We start from the raw sequence: 17234 nt of genomic DNA, 5'->3' as shown, positions 1-17234 counted from the left end.
CAGAACGACTTGAAAGGATTTTGCTACAGATGTTAAATAATAATTATGGTTATATATGATTAATGATAAATGATAAAGTCAAAAATATAAGTAAAGCAGAATAATTATGCAGTATGTTAATGTATCTTAAAGCAAGAAATAGAATCCAGTTTGCCACAATACAAATACTGCTGACTATACTCTAGTGGTCATAACCGTTACAGTGACAAGCAGATATTTCGCCTTACATTTACGTGTATATTACATACTATCACCTTTTTTGATTTTAGCGTTATTCTCAACAAACAATGCACATAACAATCACGGATTATCAATAATTGCAAGGTTATTTGTATAATCCACTTGACATAGGAGCAACATGTTGATACATATATAATGCTGTTGAAGTGCTTTAAACTTATTATAATAATCATATAAATAACATTGTGGCGCCGTTATATGTCGCAACGCCGCTAAATGTCGCACTTGCCGCTAAATGTCGCACCATTGACGCTACATGTCGCAACCGCCGCTAAATGTCGCAAAATCATTTGCCGTTAAATGTCGCAATGTTAACGTTAAATGTCGCACGAATTTCCCTTCCCGTTAAATGTCGCAACACTACCGTTAAATGTCGCAAGATGTAAATTCATGTTAAAATCATGTTTAAAGTAGAATTATATTACTTTTTAACATTCTCATAGTTATTTTAATTGTAATTGCCATTACACAAAAATTATCTTTGTCTTACTTGGTTTCTTTAACGAACATAAATATCGAGGTTTTGAGCTACTATATAATGTAATCTTTAGGCTAGAAAGGATAATTGATACTAAATTCTCAATAGATAAGTATTTTTCTTTTGTTTAACATTTTCATTTGTAACCCTGATTGACAACAGATTAAAGGTATTATGGTATTGTCACTCTCAGAATTTGGTTTAAGTAATTTCATTTATTTTCTCAGAAACTACCGAATTTACTTTAAACGTGGTTTAGTTGTTCACTATGATCATATGATGCAATATCAAAAGGCAGATAATCCTAGTTATATTTTGCAAAGTTATTCCCCTTATTTCTCTAAGATGTTTTCGCTCTGATTAACCTTTTGGTTACGGCTAATTTCAAACATATTCACTTTAAACTTAAAATACTTATTTCATATGAAAGTACTAATGCATTTCTAAAGGACAGATGACCCTGAAAGGTATTTTTTCTAAAATATCTCCCTTTTTATATTTTCAAAAAAACATCACAAATATTCACTTCAAACGTGAAATATTGATTGAATATCAAGGCAATTTTTTTATTTTAACAGAAACGGCAAATACGTGAAAAACATAGTATGAAATGCACGGTCAATACGAAAATCGAAAAAAAATATCATGTAGTACTCCTTGATCATGTAGTATTCGATACGCAGTCGGGTGCTAGATATGAGCGAATTTTACGATTATATGCACCGGAATTTTTGTAAGCAGCCAGCCCGCATAGAGCGCGAGACTTGTAACCTCGACCTTGTTGGTTCTATTCCCGGGCTGGCCAACTAAAATTACTGATCAGTCTTTCGGATGATACTTTAAATCGAGGTCCCGTGTATGGGTGCTAAAACAACTTGGCACGTTAAAGAAGGGGAAGCTTCTGGAATCGGGGCATCTTTCTATATCTGTAATTGCACTATCCTCCAAAATCTAAAATGACTTGTACTCTTCTGGAGGACTCGCCCATATGGGCAACAGGTGGCGAGTATAAATAAACGCAAATTCACACACAGTAAGCAGATGTCAAAGTTAAATTAAGTACACAAGATTTAGTACATTTTACGATTTGTCAAACACTATTTATGCTTTGACATTGTGGCAAGTGATATTTTACTCGCCAAGCCGCTTTATACTATGAAAGATTCTCAGTAACTATCATAAAATAAGAATACAAATAATTGGTTAAGCTCATATTGGCCTTGCTGTTTGGCTGAATACAGCTAGCCGTTTTGGCCAGAGAATTTAGGCTTTTTATATTTGCTATTATAATAATGAAAATCTTAATCTGTATAACGCTTCATTATAAATATTTCAATGAAATTAAATCTGACATTTTTCGAAAAACACATAGAGGATATTTGTTTGTTTGTGTGTAAGATGAAATTTTATATCATCGAGTGGGCTTTAAAAACAGTATTTTCACGAGTGGCGTAGCCACGAGTGAGAATACTGTTTTTAAAGTTCACGAGATGAAACAAAATTACATCTTACACAACAAACAGACACATTTTCTTTTTATTTTATGCTTTAAAACAAGTTAAAACGAAATTTCCATAATTTTAACGTTAATATTAAAATCTGTTTCCCCCATTGAGAGCCCCATTTAGAGGGAATTTCTCATTAAAAACAAGAAGTCTTGAGCTGAAAAATAAGTCCGCCAATCAAGGTTAAATGACGGTGATATTTATTCATTTTATTAAAAAAATATGAATGATCGCTTGTTTTAATAATAAAAACAAACAATTCTTGTAGGAGAAAAAGTCCAACCATCCATCCATATTTCTGTTACTTACTGCGAATTTATATTAGACCTGCCTTTGTAAAATGTAAGCGGCAGCCATTTTTTAAAGTTGTGTATTTCATGGGAGGAAAATAATTGTGTAAGATTCAGAAGGATATAATTTGGATTTGTTAGTCATACACCTTTTTAAAAGAAAGAAGACTTATTTGAGGATTGTAACAGACAAAAAATAAGTGTTGACAGAAGTGAAAACATTCAGAAAAGGAGCTAGGAAAATGGAAAACTTGGAAGCTTGCTAAGCCTAAGGCATTGTAAGGAACGCTGGGTTGTTTTACTTATTTTACGAGTGATGGCTGTCAATGCTTTTCAATTTTTCATAAAGCATACGGCAGTTATTGCTCGTAGGATACTTTAATATGCCCAAATGTCATCAAGAGCAGTTTTAGCATGGGGAAGGAATGTATTTTTCAGACTGTAAAAACGAAACAAAAAAATTTAGAGACGAAATTTTGTGATTGGAATTTGAAGGAATATAAGTAAGTTTTCTCTCTTTATTACTTTTGACATTTAAGTTATTTATCTATTTCAGATTTGCTATTTTTTTTTAACAGCCTGATATTGTCAGAATTGTCAGTAAAAATAAAATTGAGGTACCACATGGGAAAAATCTTAAAAAAGTAGTTTCGTCATTGAAAAAAGTGAAATTATATTTTGATAATTTTCACTGTGAAATTATCAAATATAATTTTCACGGATAAATCAGTAATCCACTGAAAAGCATAAAATAAAAGACATGAATTATACTCGTACATATGTAACGACGATATTTGTTAGACATCTGTAACCACTTTTATGTTCGTCCTAAAATGCGCATGTCGAGTACGCCATAGTGAAGTTCAAATGACCATAAATACAAACATACGCACAATAGTGTATCTATTTTAAGATAATTTTAAGAACTTTATTTTTCAAAACAAAAAAATGGAACAGATGTGTAAAGAAAACATCTTTTTAATTTATTGCAACAATAATATGAATGACCACTGCCTTTCTGGCGTTAAAATGAAAATAAAAACACGCATACGACTAGCAAATTTGATAAAAGCATAAACTGTTTGTGTGAACTTCATCCTGCAAATTAAAATCTATTTTAGCATTTGTGACAATGACCCATTGATCCCTTACTCAATATAAAGGAAGAATACCATGCAAGTTATCTACCTTCCAAATATGAAATACATCAGTCAATAAATAAAGGCTGTAAAAAGGTAGAAATCTATTTTAGAACTGGTGACCTTGACAGAACTGAACCATAACTCCATCCAAAGAAGAAGACTTCAATTTTATGTTCCTACAAATATAAAAGTCATCTCTCAAAAGAATAATGTTAAAACACCTGTAAAAATGTTAAAATCTATTTTTGGCATTTGGTGACTTTGGCCTTTACCCACAGGACCCCAACTAAACCCAATGGAAGAGGACCTCCCTTGGCACGTTTGTATTAAACATGAAATACATAATCTTAACAATAAAGGCTTAATGTAAAAAAATCACACCAGTGACCTTGACACTACAGACCCCTTACTCCATAACAAATACACGGCCATTAATGGTATCCACCTACCAGATATGGAAGATATCATTAAATAAATTTTTAAGATAAATCCAACTTACCGGAATAGGTTAACCATACAAGGTCCTATTTTCAAAGTGAAAAAAGGAATATAACTTGGGAAAATGGATGGCAATATCATGAACTTTTTCTAAATAAGTAAGTGTGGAAATTATGAAGCAATAAGTATAGACAGTACTTAAATAAATCCAACTTGCTGGTTCAGGTTAATGATATTCATTCTCAAACTGCTGAAAATGGCAATAACTTGATTAAAATTTATGCAATAATTATGTTACTTGCCATGATCAAGTTTATTGTATTGATAAATAAATGTGTAAATTATGAAGCCCTTTGTACTAGTAGATTTTAGGAAAAACCCAACTTGCCGTTTTATTATTTTGATCGTTCCATTTTTTATAACATGACACCAACTTTAGGCTGCCAGGCTCCTAGACTGCCAGCTTTAGGCTATTAGACTACATAGTTAAGTGCCCTAAAGGTAAAGGCGTTTTGTTTCCCATAATCATACATGTGTATGTGCTTTTGCATGACCTTTCATAGTGATTTAACTGTATTTTAAATTGTTTCCATATTTATAATATAAGTCACTAACTTTAAGCTTAGCTACTAGGCTGCCGACTCTAAGCTGTTAGATTGCCAACTTCAGGTTGCAAAGCTGACATCGATAGGCTGTTAGGATGTTAGGCGGCCACCTCAGGATACTAGGCTACCAACGTTAGGCTTACAGGGCGTTAGGCAAACTCTTAAGGTCCAGGTCGTCAGCAATTTAGGCTTCCTCTTCCGACAGCGAGACAATTTGCCTCCTCAGTCAACTAGGCCATCAGACTGCCACCTCAGGCAGCCTGTCTTTTCTGCCATTTTACAGACACAATTGTACTAAACTATTTACAGAACAATGCCAATTTTGCAGTTTCATACAAATAGTAGACAATTGTATAATTATCAATATGTACTTGCATAAGATCAGCTAAAAATCAAACGCAAAACAATATACATTTATTTACAAGATGAGTATTATCGCCGGATAAATTGCAGCGCAGTTCCATTTATAATAAATTCACTCGCTTTCAAATTGAGTAGGCAGATTTAATTAATATGACACAACAATAAAACTTGAGTTCAACATAAATTTACATCTTGCGACATTTAACGGTAGTGTTGCGACATTTAACGGGAAGGGAAATTCGTGCGACATTTAACGTTAACATTGCGACATTTAACGTCAAATGGTTTTGCGACATTTAGCGGCGGTTGCGACATTTCGCGTCAATGGTAAGACATTTAGCGGCAAGTGCGACATTTAGCGGCGTTGCGACATATAACGGCGCCACAGACATCATAAACGACTTTATTGTCAAACACATTTGTACACAGTTAACATTGTCCCTCACAATACAATGTACACTTATATTCCTTTAATATTTATAAAAAAACGGACATTTTTAATTGACCTATACGGTGAAATATTATTGAAGGAGAAAAAAAATAAATCTGATATATATTTCTTAAAGAATGTTGACCACATTTCCTTGAATTAACATAGTTAACAGATATAACATGGCTAAGAATGCCCTCTAGGTCCAAATGTTGTACTTACACGAATGCGATCAACATATTTTACATAATTACACTACCGTATTGTTGTACATGCTAATTCGCATTTGACAAAGCAGTATGGTACTTGTTAGACAAAAAAACATCATTCACCAATTGCCGCAAATATTTCACCCATTTTAACACGTTAATTTCATTTTCAAATACGAAATTGCAGTTAAAGTTCGCTTAAAAACAGAAGTTAATTTTATAACCATTTGTCGTAAATGTTCATGATGTAATTGCTGCTGCCCTATTCAAAACAAGACAAAATTGTTGACTCAATCAACACCGTGTGTTTTCAGCCTTTGAGGTAATATCCATCAACAATTACTTATTTCATATTTTCTGCTTCCATTCTTTTTCTTATATCATTAGCATGCCACATTGATAAGAACAGTTTAACAAGCACATCAGTTTTGGAATCAATTACTCTATTTACTTGTTCTATTTACTAATTCTAAATCGATTTATTACTGATCACGCTTATATCCATTTATATTTTATAAGGCATACTAAACATGTTAACACAATACGTGTTAAGACCAGAAATGTACACACATATATTTCTCCGAATTTTTAACGCATTTATGCATACAAGTTTACAGCAAATTTAAAACTTAATTCCTCATTCATGAAAACATCTCGACATTTTGTATACAATATTTTTTGTTTCATTCCACTTTACACACAGATGGAACATATTTATCTGATTAAACTCTGGTTAATTAATGTAATTAATGCAACGGTTACAATACGTATGGTATCACAATATATCCACACTGAAACAGCAGCATCGTACTGGGGGTCATAGTTGTAGCCAAACTTCTCTGTAAATATATAATTATAAAGAAATTATTATTTCAACATAATTATAGAAGGACATCTTGAAGCTTATCTCAAGCTTACCCCTCCAGAACCGTTTTGCATTTAGATATGAAAATGGTTTGTCATTCGACATTTATTAACATGTTGATGTGTTCAAATACTGGACTTCACTTTAAATCTAATGAATATTTAAATACTACTGATGGATCTTCGTGGTCAAAAAAGGTTAAAGTTGTAGACCTGCACCTCACCGCTTTGAGTCCGTTTGACTCCCACCAGATAGTATAAATTTTGTCATGTGCGTAATCTATTTTCAGTTCTTTTTATATATTACACAAAGGACATCTTGTAAATTTCTCTACCGTGAAACTGAAAAATCGCTTCATCACTTAAAAACCGCAACAAAGAAAAAGAGTAAGATCTGCTTTTTCCAATTAAGAATAGGAAAAATCTTTATTGAACTTATTGTACATTCAACCTCAAATTCAAATGAATTGTTAAATAGTATTTGATAATCAAAACTTAACAAACATTACGTGTCAATGACAAATTCCTCTTGTTGCATTTCAAAGTTTCAATTCTTACAATAGATCATTCAAAATAAATATTACAGTTTACAGACTACATGTACATGAATAGGCTATAAATTGAGAAAATATTTTTTTTATACTTAAAATCGGATTCAAAATCGTTAAGCTGTAATTTGATTTAAAGTAAATGCATACTTAAATAGTAAACTCACCTTTGTTACTCTGGGGATAATATGGTGCAATTACGCTTTTGTAATCATAGTTGCCATCTGTTGTACCTGGTAATGGTCGCCACTCTGGCGTTGTAACTCTTGGTCGTGGTTTTATAATTTTATATTCTGAAATATATCATAAAATAGTAATTGAATACAACCATTTACCGTGATCTGCATAACACTTACTTGAATTACATATAAAGGTTACTGCTCAAACCTAATTTAATGGAAATTAATAAAATGAGAAGAACTAAAAATGAATTATTTCATCTGCACACGTCAATATTAATTATTTGTTTTACAAAACAGGGAAAATGAAATAAAAAGGCAATAGATAAAACATTGAAAAGTGGACCATTGTTACTTTATGTCTGAGGTTTTCTTTATAAGCATCAGTTTATATAGCAAAACTAAAGCTTGCTTGAATAGATAATGTTTCTAGCTGTATCAATTCACCTTCTATTTAAAATAATTATTTCTGTCTACTCTGGAATAGATTCTATGTTTTGCATGTGAACTCTATTGTTTTTTCTTTCATTGTTGTCTATATAACAAAATAAATGACTATTTACCATACAAAAGCATAGTCTCCCTGTCCCTTCCTAGGGTATTTGACGCCTCACAAGAATAATAACCAAAGTCTTCTTTATCAAGGTCTATTATATTTAGATGTAAAGTCTTTTCATGATGGCCTTCATCATATAATTCAGTCCAGTATTTGTATGTTTGAGGCAGCGCTGATCCATTTTTGGTCCAGATGATGGATTCCTGAGGCGAAGCTGATACTTTACATTGTAGAATGGTTTCTTTCCCAACAGACTGACCAATACGTTTTGTTGGAAGGGTTACCTCGGGTGGATCTGAATAAAGTAATCAAATTCAAGTATTGTGTAATGAATATGCATTTTTGTGGTTCTCGACAAATTCATAAATTTATTAATGAATTAATAAATATACATAAATACATATTGTTGAATGATGATATATGCCCATTTTCCTTAATTACTTTGAAACAAAGCTTAATTATAACTGATTAAAGATAATCAAATTGAATACAAATTCCCACAATAATGGTCTATAGATAATAAATCAAAGAGACATCACACCTAAATATAATTTTAATTTTTTAATATTGAAATACGAAATTGAAGATTGAATTTTGCATCTCACTCATACGAGAAGTGTTTTTTTTATCTTGATTATTGGAATTTATCAATAAATGTACATTATGATAAACATACATAAAACTGTGACTTCAAATTGTCGTTTTGCAATTGGTAGAACTCCATTTTCAGCATAGCATTCGTAAGTCCCGTCACAATATCTGCTTATGTTGTGTAAAAGCAATACTTCGCCAATCAAAGTGCTTTCCTCGCCTTCAAATAAGATGAATATTTAATATTTTGCTTAAACATTTAATATCAAATCAACCTTTCGAGGAGGAAGCTAAAACAAACATTACTGAAGACAAGACAGAATATCATATAATTTGTAAGCATTTAATTCGTTCTTACTGTATGTTTAATAAATATATTCCTTTGAAAATTGTGTATAGATAAGTAGAATTATCTTACCACCACTATTCTGATCAGCACCTTTTAACAGATTACTCTGCTTATACCACGTGACAACTGGGGGTGGAACACCAGTAGCGTTACACATCAGGTCAACTGTTGTACCCTCTGTCACTTCTAATTTAGTGCTCGTCCAGTACTCTAAAATTTCTGGTGGCACTGAAAATACATAACAAGATATCTCCTGTGTGTATACTATATTCTTAACATATATATAACGATCAAACTTGAAGTTATGTACATTTATTAAGTGCAAGTAGACTTCAAATTTTAATCAATTTCAGCTGATTTTAAACTTGTTACGTTTCAAACATGATTATTTACCATTTCGATCACTGTTGACTTCATTTAATCATGTTTGTTTTGTTTTTTGGGTTTTACGTCACATCGACACAGTATAGGTCATATCGCGACGTTCCAACTTTACTAGTGGAGGAAGACCTCAGGTGCCCTTCCGTGCATTATTTCAGGCACGAACAGGCACCTGAGTAAACCACCGACGTTCCGTAAGCTAGCTGGATAGCTTCCTCACATGAAAGAATCCAAAGTCCCTGTCGGGATTCGAACCCACAGCGGTGAGGGGCAAGTGGTTTGAACCACTCGGCCATGGACGCCCCTCATTCAATCATGAAATGATGTTTAAGGTCATACTTAAATCATGAAGATATTTATTATCATCTATCCATCATTGCCTAAATGAAAAATAACATTTCTTATTTTTAGCAGAAGATGATTATATTGACTTTTTCAGTTATTTATTATGTTTGTGTTTTATCATTAAGGTAGACCATGGGTAATGCATTACCTCCGCTTTGAAGAGTATTCAAATAGGCTAGAATCACTTGTCAACTACATTGAAATTGAGGGGCGTGGGTTCAAATCCCAGAAGGGGCAACTTTTCTTTATTTATTTCTTTTTCACATTATTTATGTATCTCTCAGATCCCTTATAGAAGAAAAAAGTGTTTGATTTTAATTATATAATTATTGTAGGTATTAATTTGCTAAATAATGCCAAATTTAATAGCAAATATGTTACCAGATATTTTCAAAGTTTAATAGAATAAAAATTACAGGGTAAAATTATTATATATTTCGCATGATCAACCAATATATTTTAAGAAAATTTAGGCAAACTTTGAAAACAGCCCCTCATTGTGGTAAATTTTAGGGATATTTTGAATAAGGCTTTTTATATAGGGAAATGGTCAAATAAGTGTTTAAAGTGGGTGGGGTAGGGTAACATTTTTATACATATGAAAAACATTTTGTTTAGAAACAATCATTTTGCTCGTGTAATTTGTTACCTGAATGTTATTATTTGTTTCTTAACAATGAGCAATAGGAAAACATTTTTCATAATGATGATATTATAGATTATTTAGAGTTTCCTCATTTCTGAAAAAAGCCCTTCTATAATATCAAAGTTTTAGTTCAGAAATATATATATAACTTATAAACATAAACCACACGGTAAATTTCATTCAAATTTTGCATACAGGTGACCTTCATATGTTGTCACTTTTACAGTTCCTTATAGTGCCCATTACCCATGGTCTACCTTACATTGCGGTTACTAAGAATTTCCTGTTTCACTAAAATTATACACGCAAAGTGTTGGGAAACGTCAAAAGAAAAAGTGTCTTATTCATTCAGATTATTATACAGACAGGTTTCATAAAGGTTACACATATTGACTTAACGGGTAGTTTATATTTTTATTAAAAACTGAAAATTAGCGGCGACCCAATGCTATTGTAAACAAATTTCACGTGTCCATTCTTAAATAAAGATGACTGACTTTCTTCACAATGTGAAATGTGAGAATAACTCTCGTTTTTGTTTTCTTTCTTTTTAAAGAAAAAAAAAGAAAAAAATATATCATATCAAAAATAAAATGGTCACGTTAATTTGAATTTCTTATAATCTTACCTTTCACAAAAAGATTGATTCTTTTGATTTCAACAATTGGTTTTGTGTTTATCTGACACATATACACTCCACTGTCATTGTATCGAACTTCCCTTATCATTAGATTCCAGTCTTTAATCTTAGGGCGCTCAACACTTATTCTCGAGTCATCAATAAATCGACTGTCCTCTTGACTGATCAATGTTTTTCTCGGATTAAGCCATATCAACTGTTGATCATTTATAAAATATAACTATATCGGAATGGAATATATCTAAATGTCAATAATAACAAAACAAAAGATTAAATCTGCTCAAATGTTTCTTTTAATTTTGTTTCTTAATATTAGCAATGGATTCAGCGCTCTACTTGATGTTGTTTCATCAGAGATAATAAAGAACATTTAATAACGTAATAAAGTACTAATCTTTGGTTTGGTGTAAGTAATAGAAAGAAAATTGAAACACGAGGCTATCTTATATTTACGAGGGGGCGTAGCCCCCCCCCCCCGAGTATAAATCAGATTGCCGAGTGTTTTGATGTTCTTTCTCTTTTGTATCATAGTCAAACATAAAAACACGTTCCCTGTTGTCACAATATGAATTCCCAGAAAAAAGTAACCAATGAACGAGCATCGGAATATAATATTTCTATCGCTTTTCCTTTCTCTTCCGTCACAATAAGTAAACCCCAGCAAAAATGAGCCAATGGGCATGCTCTGGAGTGCGGGTAACTAATACCTGCACTCCAGTTAACGCACTGTGCATGTATATGTATAAAAGGATTCAGGAAGGTCCCTAAACAATGATACAATGATTAATATCGGTACATTGTACTTACATTATGTTCACCTTTGCGTTCAACAGCACATGGCAAGTATACAGTTTCCCCGGCAACTGTCGTCACATTAATTGTTGACTTATCAAATATTGGCATTAGTGGCTCTTCTTCCACAATAGCACCTGCTGAAATTGACAAGGACAGCGTTCAAAATCTAATATAAAACAGGCAAGGTAAAAGCTAGCTGTTCACATATAGAGCAAAACTTGCTCATTGTCTGTTATAAAACGTAATTTTATTCGTTACTGAACGTTTATGTTATTCGTTCACATTACAAGTTATTGAAGTAAAACATATAATGCTGATATTTTTAAAAAAAGTTTTTATCTCTTTTATAGAACTGACTCATATTTTAGGGCATATATTAGACAGCATGGCAAAAATACGCAAATATGTTTGTAAAAATATCAAAAATAGAACAATATCTACAGTCATTGAACGATATATCATGGCTTTATTGCCTTTACTCGATTTACGAAAAATGGTCGCATTTTTTGCCAAATTTTCTTTAAGATAGTCAGTGTATGTTATTTCACCAAAATTGGTTGCATGATGTAACAGATGATGAGAAATATTTGCAAAATGGCGTGTTAAAATCAAAGTACTTCATACCACTTCATATCGCTTTTAAGGTTTTAAACATGTAAAGGGTAAATGTAAGTTTGTTTTGCTGTAGAATGCCACAAATGTGTTCAAATAAACTTCTAGATTCTCGAATGGAAATATATCACAACATTTCAAAAGAGAGCAACAAAGATTACAGCGGGTAAACTTGATTGTATTTTTAAAGTTCGGTTATAGAATTTCTATAAAATTTCAATATTTGATTCATGTGTTGCATATTCAAGTTTTTTTTTGTTTTGTCAATTCAGTCAAATGATACATTGCATTCATATTTTATCTTTGTTTTTCATACATATTTTAGCCAATAAAAACAGCCTTCAAATCTGATAACAGCCCATAGGTGAGTATAAAACTAGCACAGTGGTTTGGTCACATTTCGGCCCATTTTTGGAATCGGCCCATTCGTTTTCGGCCGGGAAAGTCTGGTTTCGGTTGACCCTTTTCGGCCCATTTTTTATATTATATGCATTTTACATAATTATTGTTTTTTATTATTATATACTATTATATCAGTGTCTATTTGGAAAGGACTGTTGATTGGTAATCAGTTATTATTCCATGAATATGCACCACTCAACCCCACCCCCTGAGAATATAGAATTATGAAACTTAGGTCAATTCTTTAGCACATCCAGATAATGTGCAGAACTTATATGCCAGGTGTGCCGGCTCAAGGTCAGGATCACACCTTCAGGTCAAAGGATAAAGACTTGGGTTTCATGTCCGCTCCTTATCTCCGAAACCCCATGAAGGATTTTAAGGCACCTTGTGACAAATGTTAACATCGAGACCATATGCAGAACCTTTCTTTGGGTTACCGCGGACTATATATTTATCTATATACTAAAAAGTGTTGTTATTTTTTATACCTCCAAAAATTAAAATGTTGGTATTTGCAAATGGCATTTGCAAATGAGGTACTGTAATTTACAGATGGCGAAGTGTTTAAAAAATGGTGTTTTACAAATGGTGTAATTATCCAAATCTCTACTTTGCAAATGGCGTCATGTGAAAATATGTACGAAAAAAACAAAATAAAATATGTACAAAAAAACTTAAATAAAATATGTATGCAAACTAATGCAAAACTGAAATAAAATATGTATGCAAACTAAAAAAGAATATGTATGCAAAACTAAATAAAAAGTTATTATCCAAAACTAAAAAAAGTACGTACGACAAACAAACAAAAAATATGCACGAAAAACAAAAAAAAAGTATAAAAAATTCAAATGTCACTTTTATGCCACCGTTCAAAATACTCTAGTACAGAAATTGTGCATTCCTAGAATTAAAAGATGCTGCGAAAAAATATCCCGTTCTGTCGGTCATTTACTTGATAACTTTTGGTGCCATATTGAGCCCCATTTTAAATATGTTGGGAATGAAATAAAATGCAGTATATATTTTTTCCAAAGAACTATAAATATACACTATTGCAATGTTCTGGTGAAACATCAAGTTTTTCGATCGGACTATAAAAGTGATTTTTACAAAAACATTATTAAGCTTATCAACAAACTTAAGGGTTTTTGTAAGCTCCGTAACAACCGTTCTCCAGAAGCTTTTTTATGGTAAATCTTACATACTTCTTTAGAAAGAGCAAACATGAATTTTATAATGTTAAAATAATGGTATCTGAGAAATGTACGATGCTTGTTACCTGAATAAAGTAGCGATAAATGTGAAATTATTTGTCATATTAAAAGAAGTCAAAACACTGTAGTATTTGACTTCCCTATAAAATAATAATTCACTATAACTGTACTCATCATTGCCAAAAAGGAAAAGATGGTTCAGGTAATTGGCCAATGTGTATTTTTTGGATAATATAGAAGAACATCAAAATGAAAAAGCTTTTAAGAAAAACAAATAAAAGCATAATGGGCCTTTAAAACGTTAATTATTAACCCTCGGGGGGATCGATACCCCACAATTCCCTCTATAGTCCCCCAGTGAGAATTTGACATTATTCTGAAGCTCCGCTCTTAATGGGCGACTACTTAAATAGTTGATATCTTTAGTACTGCCTGTACTGACTACTACTTAAAGCCGCATTTACACCTAGTCAAGTTTCTTATATGTCACATTTAGCTAAATAAATGGCTCTTTCAACATAGTATCAGGCACATGTTTTACTGAAATGTCTTACTAAGATTTCCCAGAATTTATACCTTTGTCTATGCCTAAGACTATTATATTTCTATAAAATGTGTAAATAAAAAACGGGAAAATAATGCATTTAGCTAAAAGCAATGGAGTTAATTAAAGGTGTACATTCTTTTAAAATAAATGGAAAATTTGAGAAAAAAATATTTTAAGCTTAATAATTGATTCAAATTCTTTATTTGGTGATTTATTTGGTGAAAGTTCTTCACTTACTAATCAAGATCATTTAAATCCCTATTGATTCTACTATAATTCAGGGCACATGTTTGTGTCTATTTAATACCTTGATTTTTTGTTTACCATTAACTTTGACTACAATATATTATTTAAAACATAATGAACATTAATTTTCTATGACCCCAAAGTGCGGTCGTTTGCCTGATGTTAAAAATGCATATGTACCTGTTTAACGCACTTTGGGGTTAAAATTGGACCCCAAAGTGTGTAACGCACTCTGGGGTCGGACCCCAAAGTACGTAACGCACTTTGGGGTCGGACCCCAAAGTGCGTTTGACCCCAAAGTGCGGTGTTACAGTGCACTTCTAGTGCACTAGACCATATGACCAGGCTGGCCAGGGAAGGTGACACCTAAATGGTTTATTGGATAATTGCATATCAAGTGACAGGGGGCATCCATTGTTAATCTGCTGTAAGAAAAAAAAATTGGGGAATATATGGCCTATTCATGAATATAAATAAGTAAATTTTAAAATCAGCAGTTTTAACATTTTAGGTGATATTATATTAAAGCTTAATTTTTTTTTTTTTATTGTAATTATATTTTTATTAATTAATCAGTATTTAACTGCAAGTGTAAAATAATACCCCTTAAAATCAAATTTATAGAATTTAAATATGCTCCGTAATGGATAATTAAATAAGTGTTTTTAAAGTTTTTTTTTAATGGTCATGTATTTCAATTTTTCTAGACGTGTACAAATGGGAAAATCAATGTGATAATTCTGGCCCAATTAATTTAGTTTGTAACAACATAAACTTTTTTTTCATAAGCTCAAACAAATCAAGGAAAGGTTTATATTTAAGCTAAAATAGTATTTCTATAATATATAACTTAGAGACAATTCCTCATGTTCAATATTGAAACAGAATTTAATACATTGATTTTAAAACAATCAATATAATTTAGTATTCAACTGTGTAATGTTTGCATATGTTTTAAAGATATAAATAATTAAAATATTATCCATAATATAAATAAATTGGATAACTTTATTCATGATTTCAATATTAAAAATTTAATGTAAGACTTGAAACATATAAGAATGTCATTACCTATGGCAGATGCTTGAAGTTTTTGAAGAAGGGAAAAAGAAGAAATTCTTCATTGCAGTATGTGTTTTTTTAAAATTTTTTAGATCTAAAAAATATCATGCAAGAATCTGCCTTTGGTTTCCCTTTTAAATTTTAAAAAAAAAATGTTAAATGAATCAAAATGTGTCAGTTTAAAACCCCCCTTTTAAAACCCTGACTGAAACTGCCCCCCCTCCATGACTCGAAAAACCCCTACTTTTCAGAAAAACCAACTGAGCTAAACCCGGGCCCGGGTAAAACATTTTTTTCTTTAAAATTTAAAAATGAAAAGTTTTTAAAACCCCAACATAAAATTTCCCCCTATATTTAAATTTTTGGGGTTCCCTTTGAATTTTTGATGTTTTCCCGGGGCATATGAAATTTAAAAAAACAGGTTATAAACCCCTGCGGTATACCGACCCCGGGTATTGCTCGATAATTTTGAGGACTTTCATCCCATTTCGCGACTTTAAACGGCGAACGAAGGTAAGTTCATCGACGATATTTTCTAAACGAATGGCTATTTCATTTATCTCAACGGTTTTTATATATCTAGAGGTATTTTTGTAGCTCTAAAAGACGTAAAAGTATGACAGGTATTTGTAAAATTGATTAAACTACCCCTAAACGATTCGCTCCTCACTAGAAAATACTGACCGTGATACTGTAGAATCGTTAGAAATTATTATATTACCAATATAAAAAAAATTGAATCGAGCAATTTTTTTATTCACAATCCAAGTATGCGTTGTCCAAATTTCAGGAAAAAAGTGTGAAAGTACAAAAAGATACAGGCCTAAAAAGATACAAGAAAGTGTACCGAGTATTGATTTTAAGTGTACAGAGTATTGCAAAATAGCCCAACTTTAGTGTACAGTGTATTGCAAAACAGAATGAGCATATTAAAATGGAAAATCGATATTTTTGTCTAATTTTCACGTCTGTTTATCGATTCCATTTCACTTTGCTGATAATGTGCTGATTATATGATATTTATTCAAATATTTCTGATTCAACAATGGATTTTCAGTGTTATTACTGTTTTTTCCTATGCGCAAATACAGACATTTAATTTCCCATTTGATTGAAAATCACGTTATAGATGAAAAAAGTGTGTGCAGGGTCGGAAGCAGGCTCGGGAGCAGGGTAGAACCATCGAATGAATTTGACGATAAAAACCTTTAAATACAAGTCTCAAAAAAACTGTGATCAAGGAGACCCATCTCTGAAAAGAAAAAGGATAACAAAACATATTTAGATGACATTAATAATAGGTTTTTACCGGGCATTAAGAAACATATCGACACACTTAGTAAAAGTGCTTATGCCGTCCAAGCATGCCGGTATCGTCTTAACCTTTTACTGCATGAGCATTGCGATCACTGAATTAAGCCTCTTGTTACAAGTTCAAACTGCTATGAAATTATAAAAAATGCTTCAATACTGATTAAACTGGGCACAAATGTTGGCTGGGCCATACCCTGTGGAATAACATGCTCAATTTTAAATTTCAAGTCACCATGG

At 31.8% G+C, this 17234-nt stretch overlaps 1 protein-coding gene across 1 annotated transcript; it reads right to left on the bottom strand.

Annotated features, from left to right (window-relative positions):
* Nucleotides 1–2529: 2529 nt before the first annotated feature.
* LOC132759447 (opioid-binding protein/cell adhesion molecule homolog) lies at nucleotides 2530–11955 on the bottom strand. The gene is made up of 8 exons (XM_060751214.1): nucleotides 11952–11955; nucleotides 11607–11731; nucleotides 10788–10995; nucleotides 8857–9015; nucleotides 8524–8658; nucleotides 7855–8142; nucleotides 7280–7405; nucleotides 2530–6539 (listed from the first exon to the last, which is right to left on the bottom strand). The coding sequence occupies exons 1-8, from the start codon at nucleotides 11953–11955 to the stop codon at nucleotides 6415–6417; spliced, it is 1170 nt and encodes a 389-aa protein (XP_060607197.1). The 3' UTR covers nucleotides 2530–6414.
* Between the last annotated feature and the right edge of the window lie 5279 nt (nucleotides 11956–17234).

This window comes from Ruditapes philippinarum, unplaced genomic scaffold, assembly GCF_026571515.1.
Source record: "Ruditapes philippinarum isolate M1 unplaced genomic scaffold, ASM2657151v2 ctg725_1_1_1_1, whole genome shotgun sequence".
NCBI classification, from domain to species: domain Eukaryota; kingdom Metazoa; phylum Mollusca; class Bivalvia; order Venerida; family Veneridae; genus Ruditapes; species Ruditapes philippinarum.
The sequence above is the reverse complement of the archived record's forward strand: the minus strand, read 5'-3'. Positions and strand labels throughout refer to the sequence as shown.